This window comes from Fusarium solani, assembly GCF_023522795.1.
Source record: "Fusarium solani strain SB1 chromosome Unknown bctg00000004, whole genome shotgun sequence".
Taxonomy (NCBI): domain Eukaryota; kingdom Fungi; phylum Ascomycota; class Sordariomycetes; order Hypocreales; family Nectriaceae; genus Fusarium; species Fusarium solani.
In genome coordinates, this window is record NW_027072152.1 from 2,103,174 (window position 1) to 2,123,392 (window position 20,219).

A 20,219-nucleotide genomic window follows, 5' to 3' on the forward strand; every position below is an offset into this window, starting at 1 on the left:
TGCAAGGTTGGCTATCTAACTGAAACATACAGTATGTACTTACACCTATGTGCAGATAATCCAGCTTGCAAGTGACAGAAGTCCGAGGGTTCTGTGCCCTAGGCACCAATTGCCTATCCGTACGGCACACCCCTCTCAGTGACGATGACGCTATTGAAGTTCTGGCAGCTGTATCGAATTGGCATTGGCCAAGTCCCATCCTCTAGATGGACTAGATCAGTCGCTACTTGCTCAACTAGCTGATTGGATCGCAATTGCTCGGATCGGCTCCAGACCAGTGCGGCGGCATCATGTATCTTATCGTGTCAAAACCCCCCGCAACAAGTCACCTCATTCTTGACGTAAATCGCCAGACCGCTTGAAGCCGGCGGTAGGGGCCGCAAACAGACGATGCAATCTCTTGGCCGTCTCAAGAACCCATGTCGGCTGAGCCAAGAAGGAACAAGGTCCGTGTGTATAGGACGTGTGGTGTTTATGTTCTGACTTGGTGGGATGTTCTGGTCTGGTAGGTTCTTAAAGCCGGCGTCATCCGAGTGCCTCAGGCATACGTCAGTCAATCCATCCACCATCCATCATTCAGCAGGTGCTGGAACTAACCGGAAAAACTTTCAGTGGGCCCCGGCCCGCAGTCTTGTTGGAGCCAGCGCCAAATTTCAAAGACGGCCGTCAGCTTTTTTTGCGCGTGCTCCAGCTCGCCGTAGCTACCACTCCATTGCCTGTATTACCGCGCCCATACATCATCGGCTTCCCGACTGCTTCTACCGCATCGACGGTCTCGATTCCATCCTCACCTCCCGCCGGTCCCCTTAATCGTCCATAGGCCTCGTCATGTCGGCTCCGACTCCGTCAATGCCTCCGGGCAACCCCACGGCTATCCCTGTCGACCCTTCCTCTGGAGTCTGGGACCGGATAACAAACTGGGTCTCAGAGAACAAGGCCGTTGTCTACACCATTGCCGGTGTCTCCGTCGTTGTTACGGGCGCCGGTATCGTCTACTACCTCTCTGATGTATGTCTTGTCAACCCCGCTTCGACATTGCTGCTGCTGCTGCTCCCGCCCACTAGTTGGTGCGGGTAGGCTGCTTGTGGCATCGAACCATTTCCTCGTCATGATGAATCTCAAACTGACGTCCCACCCCAATCTCTAGTCCTCCAAAGACACGTCCCCCAAGCTCAGCAAGAAGGAGAGGAGAAAGCGCAAGGAGGCTGAGCGCAAGGCTGCTGAGACCAAAGAGACCCCCTCCACCGGTGCATCTCAACCCAAGCCCGTGACTGCCGAGAGCGAGCCGGAGCTGCCCGAGATCAATGAGGAGACAGTCGCTACTCTCACCCAGCAGCAGCGTGATGAGTATGCAGCAAAGCTGAAGCAGGCCGGTAACAAGGCCTACGGCGACAAGGCCTATAACAAGGCCATTGACCTCTACTCCAAGGCCATCCTCTGCAAGGCCGATCCCGTCTTCTACTCCAACCGAGCCGCCTGCCACAGCGCCATGAGCGAATGGGACCAGGTCATCGAGGATACCACCGCCGCCATCAGCATGGACCCCGAGTACGTCAAGGCCATCAACCGCCGCGCCACCGCCTACGAGCACCAGAAGAAGTACTCCGAGGCCCTGCTCGACTTCACTGCGTCATGCATCATCGACAACTTCAAGAGCGAGTCCACCGCCCAGGCCGTCGAGAGGCTTCTCAAGACCTTTGCCGAGCAAAAGGCCAAGGAGATGATGGCCTCCCGACCACCCAAGCTGCCCAGCCCCATCTTTGTCGGCAACTACCTTCAGAGCTTCCGCCCCAAGCCCCGACCTGCCGGCCTCGAGGAGTCGGAGGAGCTGGACCCCGAAACCGGCAAGGGACAGATGCAGATCGGACTTGAGGCTCTGGAGAAGAAGACTGGCGATGGCTACGAGGAGGCACGACAGGCGTTCGAGAAGGCTCTGGAGCTTGGCGATCTCGGCGAGTATGAGGCGCTCGCCTACAACATGAGGGGCACTTTCCGCACCCTTCTCGGCAACCATGCCGATGCCACCAACGACTTCGACAAGAGCATCGAGCTTGACCCCACCATGACCCAGAGCTATATCAAGCGGGCGAGCATCAGTCTGGAGCTTGGCGAGCCCGATAAGGCCGAGGCCGAGTTCGCCAAGGCCCTGGAGCAGGATAACAACGACCCCGACGTCTACTACCACCGTGCTCAGGCTCACTTCATCAAGGGCGACCTCGCCGATGCCCAGAAGGACTACCAGAAGTCGATTGATCTCGACAAGGATTTCATCTTCTCTCACATCCAGCTCGGTGTCACCCAGTACAAGATGGGCTCAATCGCATCCTCCATGGCTACGTTCCGACGATGCATTAAGAACTTCCCCAAGGTGCCCGATGTCTACAACTACTACGGCGAGCTGCTCCTCGACCAGGGCAACTTCTCGGAAGCCGTCGAGAAGTTCGACACTGCCATGGAGATGGAGAAGCAGACCAAGCCCATGTCGATGAACGTGCTGCCCCTCATCAACAAGGCCCTGGCTCTCTTCCAATGGAAGCAAGACTTTAAGGAGGCTGAGGCTCTCTGCCAGAAGGCCCTTATCAGTAAGTACCCCGAGTGATGTTGTCGGTTTAAGTGTAATCTAACTGTCATCTAGTCGACCCTGAGTGTGATATTGCCGTCGCCACCATGGCTCAGCTCCTCCTTCAGCAGAACAACGTGCCCGCTGCTCTCAAGTACTTTGAACGCGCCGCAGAGCTCGCCCGAACCGAGGGCGAGATCGTCAACGCCTTGTCATATGCTGAGGCGACCCGAACACAAGTCCAGGTCACCGAGAAGTACCCCAAGCTGGCAGCCAAGCTGGCGGGTGGTGGTCCCGGTGGGCTCCGAATGGGTCCCCAATAAATCTGAACGTGATATAAATGACAAAAGATGGCCGCAACGGCGTGTACGTGTACGAAATTTGGGAGCAACGACGTGACCAAGAGGAAGGGTAGGGAACGGAAAGATGTCGAAACCGGACGGAATGCGGGACTGGCATGATATGCCCGCCGTTCCGTCTTCCGAGGGAGCTCGTCCGGCTGGGTGCGCTGCCTCATCGTCTCACAGGGAAGTGAGGCCCAATGCTCTGGAGTTGGGACTGTAATGTGCACAATCGAACCCTATTGTACTGTATATAATAAGCACTTCTCTCATGTCTTGTTTCAGCATAACGGAATTGTGAGGACGGACGGACGGGAAGCGCAACAGGTACTCGGGACATTTGGGCATCGTTTGGTGAACGGAGAGTTTAAAAAAAAATACAGTCGTTTCGTTATGCTTGATGTGCCCGTTGAGCTTGTGAGGTCATTATACATGTAGAGTGGCGGCCGACAAAGGCTTGGACATTATTATACCTGCGTGGGAGCTCTTCCAAACCATGGATCTCATGCATCCAAGACTTTTCTGGATCACCTCCCTCAGATGAATAGATACATACAGCAACCCCAGTGCCTCTCTCCCATCCCACCCTGTCCTCCATCATGCGAGCAGAACAAAAGGTATTCCTACAGGAGAAGCGAAAGGGTGTGAAAAAACAACCACCGATCCAGTAAAACAACCAAGATAAACCCTCCCAGCGAGAAGCATTTCATGAACCTCCTTTTCATCAAAAGAACTCTTTCTTGGTCAATCCTCCGTCAAGCCCTCCGCGCCTTCAAACAATAAAGAGGTCCCTAGCGCTCGGGCGCTTCGGGGAGAGTAAAAATTAAGTAAGTATCGGGGTGTGTGTGGTATACGGATGAAATATGTCGTATACTCTGGTCTTGCGGGTCAAGAAACGACAAGACGAACAACAGTCATGGAGATATCTATGAAGGAAGAAAACGGCGTAACAAGATAACAGCATATCATCATGGTGGTAGCGGCGAAGGCGTGGCTGTCGAGGTCGAAGACGATGCCCGCTTCCTCTATGAGGTGCTGTTCTTGGCCACGCTGACACCGACACCAACACCGACGGCGATGGCAATGATGATGAGGAGGACGACGAGGGCACACCACCACTTGAGCTTGCGGCGGCGGCGGGCGTGCTCATTGGCGACCTTGACCTGCTCGTTACCCTTTTCGATGTTCTCAACCGTGTTAATAGCGTTGGTCTCGGCAGCTTGGATGACGGGCTCCTGCTGCTCGACGAGCGTGGCGAGCTCCTGGTACAGGATAGCAAGCTCGGAGAGAGTCTGCTCAATGCGCTGGAGCTCGCTGTGGCGGGCGCGGACGTTGCCAAGCACGGAGCTGGCGTGTCCGGTGCGGTTCGTCCGCAGCTGTTTGGGGTTACACGTTAGCTCGGGGATCACGGCAGGGTGTGATTGTCAACGCGGAGATTACTAACAGCAGTCTGGAAAACACCCTCATTGCCCCAATCGGCCTCGGCGGCCTGGCGAACCTCATCCTCGGAAGCATCGGGGTTTACGATGCGGTACTGGCGGGCGATCTGGTCGCGGTAGCGCTGCTGGTAGTCGCGCTCGATGCTCTGGTACTTGTCGAGCTCCGACTTGAAAAAGGTCTTGAGGGACTGCAGCTGGGTGTTCTTTGTGGTGCGGGAGTTGTCGGTGGTCTTTGCTAGGTCGCGCTCGAGGCCCTTGATGCCGTCCTTGATGGCGGTGTTGCGGATCTGAGTCTGAGAGACATACTGCTCAAGCTGCTGGTTGGCGGTGCCGTCGGTGCTGCTGAGGGTGCGCTGGTGGAGCTGGCCGATGTAGTCGACGTCGTTGGTCAGGGCCTTGATCTCGTTGCGGAGGTTCTGAACGCGGTTGAGGAACTCCTGTTGTGAGAGGCTTGACGAGGCAGGAGGCTGCTGGTTGTAGTCCTGCATCTCATACTGGTTGTCTCCCTGGACCGGCGCGTTCTGCGCATAGGGATTGGCCTGAAGCATCGCGGCATCCGAGTCAGCAAATTGTGGTCTGTCGGTTGTCGGCGGGAAATGAAGCTGCGCTCGCTTGTTAGGTTTGCTTACCTGACCATAGCCAGACTCTTCGGCCGGGCCCTGCTGATAGGGGTTCTGGCTGTACTGGCCGTAAGACATGGTGAACGGCGATGCTGGGTGGAAGTAGCAATGGCGGGGAGGGATGGATGATGATGGGAGGAGGAGGAGGAGGCTAAAAAGGCTGGGGAGGGCGGGCCGTTGGTGGTGAGAGCGACGAGATGAGGCTACCGAGCTTCTTCTCCGGGGGCGCTGCCTTGGCTCGGGCTGTGGATGGGAGGAAGGAATAGCGGCCGGGGGGCCTGTTGCTGGGCGAGGGAGGAAATGCTTATGACACCCAAGCCGAACGCTAGTGGTCAGTAGGTGGCGCGGCCCTTTTTTTTTCTCTCTCAGCGGTTAGGTTGGCGGACGCCGCAGGGTCGGACGACGGGGGCCGGGCGGCCGTTCAGTGGACGGGTAGCGCTGGAGGGAATGGATGGATGCGCTGAAACGTGACGTAGGGGCCCACGACCCAGGTTTTGGAGATGAAAGAGGAGAAACAAGACCCGTAAAAGTAATTAAGTTGAGGGGAGGAGAGCTCGGTCCAAGAAACACGAGAGACGATCGCGTGAGATTGGACAGGGGAGATGGAATTGTTTAATCAGGAATGGATGTTGCGAACAAAACAAAGGGAGAGATGGAAATAATGATGCTCGGAACTGCGCTGCTTATGACCTAGCCATGGATGGAGGCTTACGATGCTTCCCTTCCCTTTCGGCAGCCTCGGGTCCACTCCAAGAATCGTTAGCAGCTCGTCCGCAGCTCAGACGAAGAAAAGTCGAAGGCTGCGTACGCAAGTGGCGGGGGGACAGTCGTCCGGTCTCCAAAAATAAGCACTGCCTGCCGATTTGCCTACCTGGGCAGGACTATGGCGATGGAGTCCACTGTCTGGACGAACCAAGGGTCCATCTTTTGCTCTGCTCAGCCCGCTCGTCTTCGCCATTCCATTCTAGTCGTCAGCGATTGAGGCTGTGACCGCTTTTCTCGGCCTGCGAAATGCGAACTGCTTTCTTCCCCAGCTTGAGCCCGGTCCGACCTGTCAGAGTTGCAGCTAGCCCACCCGGGCCCGTGTCCGTCGGACATCCAAGCCAGTCCAGCCCAGAATCTGGGTGTGGCTTGGCCGTTGATGAGACCGATTGGCAGTTGCCAAGACCGAGATGTCGATTCCACATGCACTCAATTCATCCATGGCGTAGTCCAGCCACAGATTCCATAGACGGTGCATCGTCTAGTCGGCTTCTTTCACATCAGGCTGCGGTCAATGACTGGGTACCTAGGCAGGTAGCAATGGGGCATATTCCTTATGATCTCTGTTATAGTCACCGTCATACACTCACACATTCAAGTGCTGATGTTGGTCGTCATCAACCAATAGCCACTCTCCCCTCTTGTGAACCAAAACAGCCATTTCGCCATAAAATGTTGACCGTCTGCTCAAAATCATCGCCTTAATGTCTAGCATTCTGCAACCAAGAACTCCAAACTCCCGATTTTCCCGTCCTAGGCCTCCTCCGCCACGTCACCGCTGCTGGTTGACACTCCACCATCTCGTTTTCGACTTGAATTGAGCATACAGTTCGGATATCCCACGTGGAACCGAGTGTCTCGGATAACTTGTCGTATAGGTACGATGCCGGGCCCAGAATAGGCATGCAGCCTGCCTGTGGCCTGATCCAAGATGATGGTTGTTGACTTAGCTTGCTGCAATGTCGCAGCAGATCTGCAAGCATCGTTGGTGTGACTCGACCAGCTTAGAGATAATTCTTCTTCTTGGCCGTTCTTGTATATTGCGTGAGATGCCATTCAACATCGCCGTCCTTGTTTTCGAGGGTACCGCCTCGAATTTCAAACACTCGCATAGTCATCCGTGGTCCAACCTCGGCCAACTCGACGCTGTCGTAACCCGTCCTCACAAAGACGTGGTGTCGAACTTCAATGCTGTCCTCGATGTTCTTGAATGTCACAACTCGGTTGCCGACCTTGTTCTTTGCCGTGATAGCTTCCCTTGGAGGGAAAATATGCTTAAGAATTTTGACAACCCGCTCTCCCAGCCGAGTCGTGAAGCCATCAAAGATGAGATGAGGGTACGACTCGCTGACAGTTCCTCGCACACTGCCGGGAATATCGTGTCGCAAAACCACGTTGTGTAGAGAAAACGAGATGGTCGGTCCATGAGGGAAATGCGACAAGGTCATGGCAGTTGGAGTACCGCGATGCTCGTGGAGAAGAACAACATCGGAGAGGCCTGCAGATTGGGCGGATCGCACGAGGTCGGGCAGGATGAGGTTACCACGGTTGAGACGGACAGCCGTGGGGAGGAGAAGTCGGATCTCCTTCGCAAAAGCTGCCAGCCTCGCAGAAGGGTCACGGGAAGTCGTCACAAGCACACGGGGGTCGACAATGCCTGAAAGCTGGGCATACTCGTCGTCGAGGTCAAGCTGCTCGTTCGTGGTGAGATCGGGCCGCGACTCATCGTACTGGTAGTCTTTGCGCAGAGACTTGTCGTTTGCAATGGTAGGGTCCAATGGCTTTCCCGAGGCCAGCGAAGACCTCAGCTTGGCTCGCTTTTCGCTGATCTCGGCGTCTCGAAGGAGGAGAGCTCGTCGGTAGAGGTAGTCGCGCCGTTGGCGCGCTTGCTTGCGCTTGAAGTTCAAGTATTAGCTGATGATGGCCCAATAGACAAGCCTTCAATTACTTACAATCATGATGAAGAAACAATAAATGCCCACTGTGAGGAAGCTTTCTTCAAAGTTGGCGGTTGATATAAAATTTCCCGAGCGCCGCCGCGAAAAAGTTCCTTATCAGCCTTTCGGCCTGCCGCCGCTACTCGATAACAAAAGCGCCCTATCACGTGGGCGCAAAATGTCCCACCAAACTCCGCCGGCAAAGAGGATCCAACTGTTCACCCATCGATATAATTCTGGTTCTCAAGAGAACAAATTTGTTGCCGAAACCTTGAGAAGCGTGCTTAGCAAGGTTTTGTGCCACCCGAACGTCTCGTTTGCCTCTGAGCTTTTCTCCCGCACCCTGCCACGCTCTCGTCCCGGCGCATTCTTCCTCGCGATGATGTGAGCCTTACCAGCGATCTGCAACTCCCAATCACTTTCCCATCCCGACCCGAGTCGCCCCTGGGCCTCCATACGGGTCCCGTACCGAAAGAATAGAAGCTGTAGGTGAGTCGCGCTCGCTTTGGGGTGATTTTGAGGCGTTTTGGCGCTGCCCTCGTTCACTGCGTCACCGCCACCATTGCGCGGGGCACTGATGTTGATTCTTTGGCCAAGGAAAACCCTACGAGCCGCCAACAACTTTACTACAACACCAACATGGAGGGCGCGTTTACCCATGTTGGGAATCATTTGATATCCGATTCCGCTGCCGCCATCAAGGCTGGAGCCGACGACCTTTCCGCGATCGACCCCGACGAGAGCTTGCTCTATGGCAAATATGGAGATCGAAGTGGCCGTCGCCGAGCCGATGATGACGACAATCAAACCGAGGCTTTCGAAGAAGACGACAACGATAGTCTGAATAGTGTTCCGATCGATGGCTTGACTGGACTCAAGCTCAAGGGCCCCGAGGAGGAGAAGGAGCTTCCGGCCCATGCCTGCGCGTAGGTTTTCTTCCCGTCTGGATTTATCCCTGGGCCAGGCTGACATGGGCTTAGATACTGCGGAATTCATTCCCCAGGATGCGTCGTTAAGTGCCTCACCTGCAACAAGTGGTTCTGCAGCGCGAGAGGCAATGGTACTTCTACCCACATTGTGAACCATCTTGTTCGAGCTCGCCACAAGGAGGTTCAGCTACACCCCGAGTCAACACTGGGCGATACCGTGCTGGAGTGCTACAACTGCGGGACAAAGAACGCGTTCCTCCTGGGTTTCATTCCGGCCAAGTCTGATACGGTCGTCGTTTTGCTCTGCCGACAGCCATGTGCCGCCAACACATCGAACAAGGACATGAACTGGGATACCTCGCGATGGCAACCCCTCATCGAAGAACGCGCTTTCCTGCCCTGGCTGGTGGCGACCCCTTCTGATTCCGAGCAGCTCCGAGCTCGCCATCTGACACCGAATATGATTGCCAAGCTGGAGGAGATGTGGAAGATCGAGCCCAAGGCGACGGTGGTTGACCTTGAAAAGGCGTCTAGCATCGATGACGATCCCAACCCCGTCTTGCTGCAATACGATGATCCCTATCACTACCAGAACATTTTTGGCCCCCTGGTCAAGATGGAGTCCGACTACGACAAGAAGCTCAAGGAGGCGCAGTCTGAGGACGGCCTCATCGTCCGCTGGGACTATGGTCTGAACAACAAGCACCTTGTCAGCTTCAACCTGCACAAGATTGAGTCTGGCGATGTCAAGCTTGCTGTTGGCGATGAGATGCGACTTCGCTACAAGGGCGAGCTCCGATCCCCCTGGGAAGGTGTTGGCTACGTGATTAAGATCCCCAACAACCAGTCGGATGAGGTGACGCTCGAGTTGCGCAAGACCGGAAACGAGAAGTCGGTTCCTACTGATCTATCTCACAACTTCTCGGCCGATTATGTCTGGAAGGCCACTTCCTACGACCGCATGCAGCTGGCTATGAAGACGTTCGCCGTCGATGACATGAGCGTTTCTGGTTACATCTTCCACACCCTGCTGGGCCACGAAGTTCAGTTGCAGCCTCTCAAGACAAGCCTGCCTAAGAAGTGGTCTGCCCCTGGCCTCCCTGATCTGAACCCTAGCCAGGTCAATGCCATCAAGACTGTTCTCCAGAAGCCACTGAGTCTGATTCAGGGCCCCCCTGGAACTGGCAAGACGGTTACTTCTGCCACCATCATTTACCACCTCGCCAAGATGAGCGGTAACCAGGTCCTGGTTTGTGCGCCATCCAACGTTGCTGTTGACCAGCTGTGCGAGCGAGTTCACCGTACCGGACTCAAGGTTGTTCGTCTTACTGCCAAGTCTCGCGAGGATGTCGAATCGTCTGTCAGCTTCCTCGCCCTCCACGAGCAAGTGCGCATGTCGGAGCACAACAGTGAACTCGTCAAGCTCTCGCAGCTGAAGAACGAGTTGGGCGAACTGTCGAGCCAGGATGAGAAGAAGTACAAGCAGCTCACCAAGGTCGCAGAGCGTGACATCCTTAACAACGCTGATGTTGTCTGCTGCACCTGCGTGGGTGCTGGTGACCCTCGTCTTTCTAAGATGAAGTTCCGCAATGTTCTGATCGACGAGTCAACCCAGTCGGCCGAACCCGAATGCATGATTCCCCTTGTTCTCGGATGCAAGCAAGTTGTCCTGGTTGGTGACCACAAGCAACTTGGCCCAGTCATCATGAACAAGAAGGCAGCCAAGGCTGGTCTTAACCAGTCTCTCTTTGAGCGATTGGTTAACCTGAAGCTCTCGCCCATCCGACTCAACATTCAGTACCGAATGCACCCTTGTCTGTCCGAGTTCCCGTCCAACATGTTCTACGAGGGTACTCTGCAAAATGGTGTCACCCACGAGAACCGGCTGCGAAAGGATGTGGACTTCCCTTGGCCCGTTGCGGAAATGCCCATGATGTTCTGGTCCAACCTGGGCCATGAGGAAATCTCGGCTTCTGGAACATCGTACCTCAACCGCACGGAAGCATCTAATGTTGAGAAGGCAGTCACCAGATTCTTCAAGGCCGGCGTGAAGCCCGCTGATATCGGTGTTATTACTCCGTACGAGGGCCAGCGAAGCTACATTGTGACTACCATGCAGAACTCGGGTACTTACAAGAAGGAATACTACAAGGAGGTTGAGGTTGCTTCAGTCGACGCTTTCCAGGGTCGTGAGAAGGACTTTATCGTTCTCTCTTGTGTTCGATCCAATGACAACCAGGGCATTGGTTTCTTGTCTGACCCCCGTCGTCTGAACGTGGCCTTGACTCGAGCCAAGTATGGCCTCGTCATCCTCGGAAACCCCAAGGTCCTGTCCAAGCACGAGCTCTGGCACAACCTCCTGGTTCACTTCAAGGATCGCAAGTGCTTCGTTGAAGGCCCCCTGACCAACCTTCAGGCTTGCTTGCTGCAGTTCAGCCGCCCTAAGGTGAGCTACCGTCAGAAGAACCAGCAGCCGCAGTTTGGAGCTGGCAGCTATCCCAACGGACGGTTCAACCCGCCACCCGCCGCGGGCCGAGATTTCGACCTGGGCTCCATGGTGTCGTACATCCCTGACGATGTCTCGTCTGTTCACGGTTCTGCGTTTGGCGGTGCTTCACTCAACAGCGCGTTCCCTCCCATGTTCTCGAGCTTTACTCCCGATCAATGGCCCGGCCTGCCCGGTGTCGCTGCTCCTGGCCGTGGTGGAAAGGCCCGCAGCCGTGCTACGGAAAGTATTGCAGGCGAGAGCGTGGCCAACTCGGAATTCACGGATGTGACTTCGAGCGTGATCGGCGGCAAGGGTGTTGGCCAAGGCGGTGTTAGCCTCGGAGCAGGGCTCCACGATGTCGTGACGGGAATGCGACCTGTTTCATACAGCCAAAGCGATCGACTCAAGCAGTACGTCGAAAGCAGTGGACGTATGGTTCCAGGTAACGGTTATGGACGACGCTTCGACGACGACGAGAAGAGCATCAGCACGGCATTCCACAGCCAGATTGGCGGTGGCTACGACTGAAGAAGGACGTGAGGGCTACGAACAGATGATGACACCAATTTTGCATCTCACGGGCTCTGGTGCACGACCTGCCACCGCCGGATCACCAAGAGCGGTCGGCAAATCGTTGTGGTTCTTCAGAAAGAAGCCTTTTCCGTCAGGGGCTCCCGTCAGTCAGAGACTCAACGCGGTCAGGCCGGCGTGAACGGCAGAGACCGTGTCGTGTCCGACTTTTGGACGCCGGCCGGCTCGACAGGCCAGGACAGAGACATGGAAATCGCGTTGCCAGCGGCTCGACCTACGACGACCACCATGGAGTCGTAGCAGGCCCGGCAGGTGCAGATTGTCTTGATCTTCAAAGAATAGTGATAGCGGAGGAGCTGGAGCGAGGATGAGAGGAGTGTGCAGGAGGGGTAAGGAGAGGAGAGCAGAGGGCAGGAGAGGGCAAGGATGGTCGAAGAGGACGGCTTGATGTTAAGCGGCCGTCGATTGTGATGATGGAGGAGACGCCTCATAAGCATGATATGATGGCGAAACCCACGTCTCAATACTTCCTGACCACCTGGTAGTCGAGTTATGCGGTGCTATTAGTACCAAGTTGAATTTTTAACCGACCGCAGTCACCCGTTTTCAAGATAGATAGACAATTAACTTGAGTCATTCCTTCATCTATGGTGGTTGATCTGTGGTGAACTTGCTGGCGCGAGAGTACGGAGTTGGAGGCTTGAGAGTATGATAATGCCTCACGTCCAACCAAGCTGCCATCACGTAAGAATGGATTGCCCTTGAACCGAGTCTATTCGACACTAGACTGGAGGATGTTCAGCTCAGGTGTCATCCATGTTGGTTCATACGCCCCAAGTCAGGATGAGAACAAATGGCCAGAGCGCCAGGGCAAGCCACAACAGCCCCCACGTCCCGATCATTCAGGGGAAAGATGTTCCAAAGGTGATAAGCCAGGATGAACCTCCAATGAAAGGCCAGGCATCCCCAGGGCAGAGCAGCCAAAGCCAAACTGGGCTGAGACGGGAAACAACGCAGAGGGGTTTTTCTCGCTGTGCCAGGGGGTTGCAGCACTAGGGAATTCCCACATAGTGCTTATGATGCACTGTAGGCAGCGTCAGGGGTCCAGGGGCCCCGGGCTTGGGTCCGGGTCAGGGCCATGGATTTTTTTCTGGGGGATAACGCGGTTTAAATGGATCAGGCAAAGTTGCGCGTCTTGTCTTGGGATGAAGCTTGGACGTGATCTACTAATTTCTACGTCACTCTCCATCGCAACTTCAAGTCGTGGGCCATCCATCCATCTATCACATTGGAACTAGGACATGGAAGACAAGAGCTGGAAGCAGTAGGTTCCTTGTCTCTGGGCAAATGAGAGTATCCAGCTTGCAAGGTTCCATTTGGACAGAATAGCAACAAGTCCTGTGCGGCTCAGCACACACACACACACACACACAGTCTTCTATTCTCACCCACCCCCTGAGGCTGCATATGTAATACTTGGGGACATTTCTTATCCGTCCTCCCTTGGCTTTCCCTTGGCTTGTTCCTAACCCACATCCCTCTCCATCCCATCTCTCTTCTCCCTCCTCTCACTTCTTCTTTCGTGGCTTGTTGCGTGTCTCTCCTTCTCGCTCCTCCACAACCCGCCGCGACCTTGGGAGGATCTCGTCTTTTTTCTTCTTCTTCGCTCGCTACCATTCGGATCTTTTCCCTCTTTTTGGGTGCGCGTGATTCTTGTGTGCCTCGACTTCCAGTGCCTCACTCGCTCCTTCTGTCTCTTGAAAGTTGAGACAGCGAATATTTCGTCACGTGCAATCAGTACAACCTCTTCTTCCACACAGGCAGTTTGAGGCGGTCCAACCCGTAATGCGCCCATCATGTTCGGTCAACTCAAGGGTCTGAGCCGTCGCTACTTTATCCTCTTTGTCTTCATCGCCGTCACATGGTTCCTCGTCCACAACTTCCGGCCCATCGAGCGCTACCGCACCGTCAGGATCGGAACCTACAACTACCTCCCCAGCAGCTATGACTGGAGCAAGACCCAGGTCTTCCACCCTCCGGAGAATGTGACGGCGCCTCCCAATGCCACCGCCAAGATCCTGCCCCGGATCCAGTTCGACCGCTCCCAGGCCGCCGATGACCATGAGACCCTCTCAAAGAAGGTGGCCATCAGGAAGGCCTTTGTCAAGAGCTGGGACACGTACAAGAAGCATGCCTGGGGATGGGATGAGCTCGCGCCCCTGTCCCTCAAGGGCAAGACCACCTTTTCCGGCTGGGCCGCCCAGATCATTGATGCCCTCGACACACTCTGGCTTCTCGACATGAAGGAGGAATTTCATGAGGCCGTCCAGGTTGTCGCTATGATCGACTGGGCTCACACCCATGATGATTACATCAACCTTTTCGAGGTTGCCATCCGTCACCTCGGTGGCCTCATCTCTGCGTACGAGCTCTCTGACGAGGCCGTCCTGCTTGGAAAGGCTATTGAGCTGGGCGAGATGCTTTACGCCACCTTCGACACACCCAACCGGCTACCTTCCCACTGGCTCTACTTCAAGGATGCCAAGAAGGGCACCCAAAAGGCTGATGAGAGCATGTCGGGCGCTGCGGGCGGTTCCATGTGTCTCGAGTTTACTCGTTTGACGCAGATCACTGGTAACCCCAAGTACTATGATGCCACCGAGCGTATCAAGCAGTTCTTCTACCGAAACCAGAGGAACACCAAGATCCCCGGCCTGTGGCCACATGTCATGAACTACCGGGATGAGAAGGTTGACGAGTCTCGTTTCACCTTGGGAGCTGGTGCGGATTCTCTCTACGAGTACTTGCCCAAGATGCACGCTCTTCTGGGCGGCCTGGACCCCGAATACGTTCAGATGACAACAAATGCTCTCGACACTGCGACCAAGCATCTGCTCTACCGGCCACGAAACCCCAAGGACCTGAACATTCTGCTGGCGGGTAATGCTGTGGCGGGCGAGAGGGTGAATCCGAGCTCACCGCTGAGATGCAGCATCTGACATGCTTTGTTGGTGGTACTTATGCCCTTGCTGGCAAGCTCCTCTCCCGCACCGACTTTGTGGACCTTGGTGTGCGCCTGACAAACGGTTGTATCTGGGCGTATAATGCCTTTGCTACTGGCATCATGCCCGAGATTGCTCAGCTCGAGCCCTGTGAGACCATTGATGGCAAGTGTCTGTGGGCGGACAAGCCTGTCGAGAAGAAGGATAAGCTCCCAGAGGGTTTTGTCCGGGTGCGAGACGCGCAATACAGGCTCCGACCTGAAGCCATTGAGAGTGTCTTTTACATGTGGCGTATCACCGGTGATAATGTCTGGCGGGAAGCTGCGTGGCGGATGTGGCAGGCGATTACCGATGCCACGGAGACGGCAGACGCCTTCGCTGTGATAAGCGATGTTAACGACAGAAAGTCAGAAAAGCAGGACTCTATGGAGGTGAGTTTGAGTTATCACTTGACAAGGAGAATGAAGCTGACTCTTGACAGACATTCTGGTTGTCCGAGACAATCAAGTATTTCTACCTCATCTTTGAGGACTCCGAGGTCCTGAGCCTAGACGAATGGGTCTTCAACACCGAGGCGCACCCTTTCAAGCGCCCCAAGGGCCAGGACCCGTACGAGGTCGAGACTAAGAAGGGCAAGTCGTGGTGGAGTTTCGGCGGATAGACGTGGGTTTCTGGTTCTGGGGATTTTTGGGCCTGGTTGAGATTCTGGGATAATGACGGGTAACTAACGTGCGTACGGCAAGAAGAGACATCTTCCAGGGATAATGAAGGGGTAAAATAATGATTTTGAGTACATGTTTAATCCACAAGACTTGGTGTTCTTGGGCGATGAGACTACCCATGATGGTGTCGTACGATGAGCGAGGTCCCCGCGTCAAGGGTCCAAGCCGAGATTCAGGACAAGATATGAACTTCAGGCAAGAAACTCTTCAACGTGCCCTTGACAAGCCCAATTTCTCTAGAGAGAAATCTATAATACAATCTGGTATGACAACTGATGTCATTGATTCTTATCGTCTCCGTCGTGACTCCCAATGGCTCAGCAGGCATCCCGCTACAAGCATGACCCCGCCGGACGCATACAACCGTGTCGCCTTAGATTACATCACCACCAACAAAAAAGATCCCTTCCCACTTACACATTCCCGCTTCCACCCGAACCTTTTCTTTTCTCGCCTTCTTCTCCTCTCCTCTTTCCCCGTCGTGATGAGGCATGCCGCTGCGTCCAACTTCCCTCCATAGGCTGCGCCCGTCGCTGGTTGAGCCTTGCTTCGCCGCCGCCGCGGCGTCCCGGTGGACCCTCCTCCGGTGTCGGGCCGGATACCAGCTGCAGCAGCAGAGAGGTCGTCATGATGAGGTTGCGCGCAAGAATCATTATGAGCGGCTGAATGTGCGGCACGACGCGACGCCTGCCGAGATTAAAAAGTATGTTATTGTCAAAGACAACAAGAGACTGCTCTTACAGATAACTCCTCAGGTCCTTCTACTCCCTCTCCAAAACCCACCATCCCGACGCCAATCCCACCGACCCAAACGCCTCGCACACCTTCTCCCTCCTCTCCGAGTCCTACACCGTCCTCTCCGACACGGCCCGCCGCGCCGCCTACGACCGCGACGTCCTCCGCGTGCACCACGGTCACCATCATGCTCACGGGCATCACAACCCCCGGGCCTCGTACCACTCCACCAACCCGGCCGGCGGCCGCTCGCCCTCGGGTCTGAGTCGCCGGAGAGGAACCTTCCGCGGTCCCCCGCCTAGCTTCTATCGCAGCGGAGGGTGGGGGAACCAGGAGGAGAAACGGCGCAAAGCGCACGAGGAGTCGACTGGTTTCGGCGGTGGTGGTGGTGCGCCTCACGAACACGGCGGCGCATCATCCTCAACGCAGCACCACCAAAGCCCGTGGGGAAACCCCTTCAACCACCACCAATCCTCTCACGGTGGCATGGGTCCTGGTGATGATCCTTTCGGCCACCAGGAAGAGGTGCCGCACTTTGACAAGGCGGGCCACACGCGGACGCACCGACGGGAGGATCAGCGCCGCAAGGAGAGGCAGAGGCGTGCCGTAGGCGATGATGATATCGAGTTTGAGCCGCAGGCGAGCATCACGGGCCACTTCTTCATCATCTCTGGTATCCTAGCCGCCACCATACTGGCACCGCTTATCTACATCCAGTTGATGAGCGTGGGGCGGCGGAAAAAGAACGGGGAATACTGAACCGACGGTTCGAAGAGGTGGGATATCTGTGTCATAGGAAAGGCTATGGTACATAGAGCAATCATGGGACAAGTGGTACATTTGTTGACGGAGTTTAACGACAGTGGGGAAGTTTTTAGAGGGAGCATGACCACTGAGCACGGCAGGCAATGATTCCAGCAGGCGTATGCCGCAATTGAATTGAAAAAAAGACATTATTCTTCATGTTTTTTTTATTTTGAGATAATCTACATCCATGAGACCACCGCAATGCAAGCCTGTAAGATACAATAGCTGTGGAGAGTGGGACAACTCTCGGGAGGATGGATCTAGCGAGTGGGCGGTGCTAGTAGAGTTCAGCGAGCAGGGGGAGTATTTTAACCCTCGAAGGTGAAGCTGGCACCGAGCTGTGAAATTGGTCAGTTTCCTGTTACAGGTATCTTTCAGCATGCAGAATCTCACCTTGTGGGTAGCCTGGTCGAGCTTCTGGGTGTCGAAGGAGCCACCGAGACCCAGGGTAACACCCTCGCGGAGGAGGACGTTGTAGGCAAGGGCAGCAATACCCCGGTCGTTGATCTTGACCTGTGTAGCAATGCGCGTCAGTCCAAATCCTCTCCAACTTGATCAGCCTGCGTAGACGAACCTTGGCGAAGGAGACGGGGTCGATGCGGTACTTGCTGGCAACCTCGAGGCCGACAGTGTTGCCGGTCTTGGAGTTCCAGGTAGCCTTGGCACCGGCCTCGACCTGGGAGTTGACCTTGTGGTAGTAAGAGGCAGCGAAGACGCTGAGGTTGTCAGAGGCAGTGATGGCAGCGCTGTACTGGGGAGCAGCGTAGCCGACGGCGGCGCTGTAGGCAGTCAGGGCAGCCTTGTTGGCATCGTAGCCAGCGCTGGCACCGGCGAGGAAACCCTCGTGGCCGACAACGGCATCGACGTTAGCAACGGGGCCCTTGAGGAGGTCGAAGAAGGCACGGCCGTGGAAGCCGGGCTGCTTGAAGTGAAGGTTGAACTTAGCACCCTTGGCAGCAGTAGCAGGGAGGAAGTTGAAGAGACCCTCGAGCTTGAGGCCCTTGGCGAGGGAGTCGGAGACCTCGATCTTGGTGTCGAGGGCGTTGGCGGTGTTCCAGGTCTGGGTGAGGGTCAGGCCTGCGTGCGAGTAGAACATTAGCAGCTGAGCATAGCCGGGTTGGAGCAGCGTCGAGAATCCGATCGGCCAGCCGGTTGCGGGCCCAAGGATTCGCGAGAGGCTGAGGGTGGGAAGATTTGATTTTCTGCGCGGGGGCTTGCGCTTGAATGTGGGCGGTGGTGATGGAGACGGAGATGGTGACAAAGAAGACGACGATGAAAGAGATGACGGTGTCGTACCGGTAGGCTTGTCGGTGTATTTTCCCTCAATCTATAGCAGCTCAATGGGCCAGGTCAGTCATCTGTATCCAAAGGACGCGGCATTGGGCGTTGCCGAGGCTGGCAGGTCTCGCGGGGGAGCTCGAAAGACGCGAGGCGTAGACGGCTGAGAGAGCCGCGGTTGCCCGAGCACCAGCCTCCGAACCCCCGAGAGAGATGCCATTGAGGTCGGGTTCGCAGAGGTTGAATACTAACAGCAGCAGAGGTGGCCTTCTCGTGGCTGGACTTGCCAGTGACCTTGAAGGCAACGCCGTTGGGGGCGGTATCCTTGAACTCGAAGGTGGTGGCCGAGAGGTGGTAGAAGTCCTTGTTGAGGAGCTACAAAACGGCGCAAAAAAGAGGCGCAACGGTTAGCATAGCTTCTCGAGGGGTAAAAAACAAGCTTTGGAGCAATTGACGATCAGAGCTATATCCTTCTCTTCCAATCTCGCTCCGTTCGGCGCATTGCCGGAGAGACAAAAATGGACAAGCTGGAACAAGCTCAGAGCCACACTCGAACCAAAACAGAGCAAATAGTAACAACACCGGGGAGGGGAGACAGCAATCATACATCGTTGGCCGGCTTGGCAATGTCGGAGAAGGCGGGGACAGACATGATTGCGGTGGTTTGTCTTTTTTTCAACGGGGAGAGAAGAGCAAGGATGAGATTATGTTCGAGAGAGGATGAAGATGAAGATGGGAGATGGAGGAGGAGGAGAATGAGCAAGCGGATGGGGCCTCACGGGAGATGATGAGAGGAGCCGGGAAGGAAAATGTTTGGGGGGAGGGGGGGGGAACCCAATTGACACAGGGGTCTGTATGCGCACCGGGCTTTTCGTTGGGGGGCCACGGCATAGGGCCAGCAAGGCTCCACTGTGATGGAAGCTGAACGCTGGCGGCCCCAGGGGAGGAGGGGCCCTGAAGCTGGCTGCCGTGGCCAGCCCTGTGCGGCGGGATTGGCACCCACCCGAGCCCTGGAAACCTCAGTCGCTCATGGATCGGCTGATGTCGGGCAACCGCTGGACGGGACGGCGTCTGGGGACCTGGCACCGGGTGCCCGTCCAGTGTCAGTTTGTCTCGTCACCAGGTGACGAACGAACGAACCCCAGAAGCAACCAGAAGCAGGGGGGCCTGGCCCACGTGGAGAAGCAAAGTTGGACTGGACCAGCAGATGAGCCTAGAATTTCAATCACAAATCTGCGGCCTCTTGCTCGTCTTCTTCGGCTGTGCTACCGATGCGATTGCCGAATCGGGCCATGCTGCCATGGACGTCGTCTCCCATCACGACTCATCTCCAAGAAAAAAGCACGCAGGTCGCAACACCCAACGTAGCATCCTCCACCGTCTTGGGCCTCGTTCTCTGAGATGAGAAAATCCCAACCTCTATGGGTTGATGGATGCATGAAGCGTTCGGCCGGCTAGTTTGATCTGATCATGCAAAACTGCCCAGCCAAGCAGGAGACGACCAACCAGTTCCAACCACCAGTCCAATCCAGCCCAGCCAGTTCAACTTGCATCAGAACTGTGACTCTTTTCAAATTTCTCTCTCATCTCCAGTAGCCGTCGTTTCGTTTCGTATGTACTGCATAAACTCTCAAAATGAGACTAACACCTCGTCCTCGTGACACACCAGCAGCCCAGCCGACTCAGAGAATGACTAGCTTCACAGAAAAGTCCCTCCCTCTCGCCCGCGTCAAGAAGCCATCATCCGTCATGCCATTGATGCAATCCAATTTCGCGCTTGCCCGGGTGCTTCTTAAACATTGACACCTTCTCGTCGCTTCTCGCGCACCCACGAACTGCATCAACGCGCCCACGTCCAGTGACATGGCCAGCCTATTGGCCAGTTGGTGCCAATCATTGCCCTACTACGTAGCCCGCGACCCTTCCTGCAGCAAGGAACCGGTCATGACCTCGGGAACAAGACTTCCACTGCCTGATGGCATCCATTCAAATCATGTCAATGCATTCACCGCCATCCATATCCTCTCACATAAATCACCGTTGAATCTTTTTGTCTTTATTCATTTTG

The 20,219-nt window shown here is 55.5% G+C and overlaps 7 protein-coding genes across 7 annotated transcripts; 4 read left to right on the forward strand and 3 right to left on the reverse strand.

The window, feature by feature from the left end:
* Window positions 1-828: 828 nt before the first annotated feature.
* On the forward strand, window positions 829-2,883 carry MRS44_007713 (uncharacterized protein; the record flags this gene model as incomplete). The annotated part of the gene is made up of 3 exons (XM_046275990.2): window positions 829-1,008; window positions 1,148-2,582; window positions 2,636-2,883. 3 exons carry the CDS (start codon window positions 829-831, stop codon window positions 2,881-2,883), a joined length of 1,863 nt encoding a protein of 620 aa, XP_046134280.1.
* Window positions 2,884-3,926: 1,043 nt separating this feature from the next.
* On the reverse strand, window positions 3,927-5,038 carry MRS44_007714 (uncharacterized protein; the record flags this gene model as incomplete). Its single annotated transcript, XM_046270864.2, has 2 exons — window positions 3,927-4,277; window positions 4,346-5,038. The coding sequence occupies 2 exons, from the start codon at window positions 5,036-5,038 to the stop codon at window positions 3,927-3,929; spliced, it is 1,044 nt and encodes a 347-aa protein (XP_046134279.2).
* A 1,688-nt stretch (window positions 5,039-6,726) lies between these two features.
* MRS44_007715 (uncharacterized protein) lies at window positions 6,727-7,680 on the reverse strand (the record flags this gene model as incomplete). The annotated part of the gene is made up of 2 exons (XM_046273772.2): window positions 6,727-7,617; window positions 7,675-7,680. 2 exons carry the CDS (start codon window positions 7,678-7,680, stop codon window positions 6,727-6,729), a joined length of 897 nt encoding a protein of 298 aa, XP_046134278.1.
* Window positions 7,681-7,837: 157 nt separating this feature from the next.
* Window positions 7,838-11,604, forward strand: MRS44_007716 (uncharacterized protein; the record flags this gene model as incomplete). Its single annotated transcript, XM_065620631.1, has 3 exons — window positions 7,838-8,043; window positions 8,181-8,585; window positions 8,640-11,604. 3 exons carry the CDS (start codon window positions 7,838-7,840, stop codon window positions 11,602-11,604), a joined length of 3,576 nt encoding a protein of 1,191 aa, XP_065476703.1.
* A 1,859-nt stretch (window positions 11,605-13,463) lies between these two features.
* On the forward strand, window positions 13,464-15,270 carry MRS44_007717 (uncharacterized protein; the record flags this gene model as incomplete). Its single annotated transcript, XM_065620632.1, has 3 exons — window positions 13,464-14,570; window positions 14,645-15,040; window positions 15,091-15,270. The coding sequence occupies 3 exons, from the start codon at window positions 13,464-13,466 to the stop codon at window positions 15,268-15,270; spliced, it is 1,683 nt and encodes a 560-aa protein (XP_065476704.1).
* A 552-nt stretch (window positions 15,271-15,822) lies between these two features.
* MRS44_007718 (uncharacterized protein) lies at window positions 15,823-16,825 on the forward strand (the record flags this gene model as incomplete). The annotated part of the gene is made up of 2 exons (XM_046275989.2): window positions 15,823-16,034; window positions 16,087-16,825. 2 exons carry the CDS (start codon window positions 15,823-15,825, stop codon window positions 16,823-16,825), a joined length of 951 nt encoding a protein of 316 aa, XP_046134276.1.
* Window positions 16,826-17,181: 356 nt separating this feature from the next.
* MRS44_007719 (uncharacterized protein) lies at window positions 17,182-18,803 on the reverse strand (the record flags this gene model as incomplete). The annotated part of the gene is made up of 5 exons (XM_065620633.1): window positions 17,182-17,211; window positions 17,267-17,386; window positions 17,448-18,200; window positions 18,404-18,526; window positions 18,759-18,803. The coding sequence occupies 5 exons, from the start codon at window positions 18,801-18,803 to the stop codon at window positions 17,182-17,184; spliced, it is 1,071 nt and encodes a 356-aa protein (XP_065476705.1).
* Between the last annotated feature and the right edge of the window lie 1,416 nt (window positions 18,804-20,219).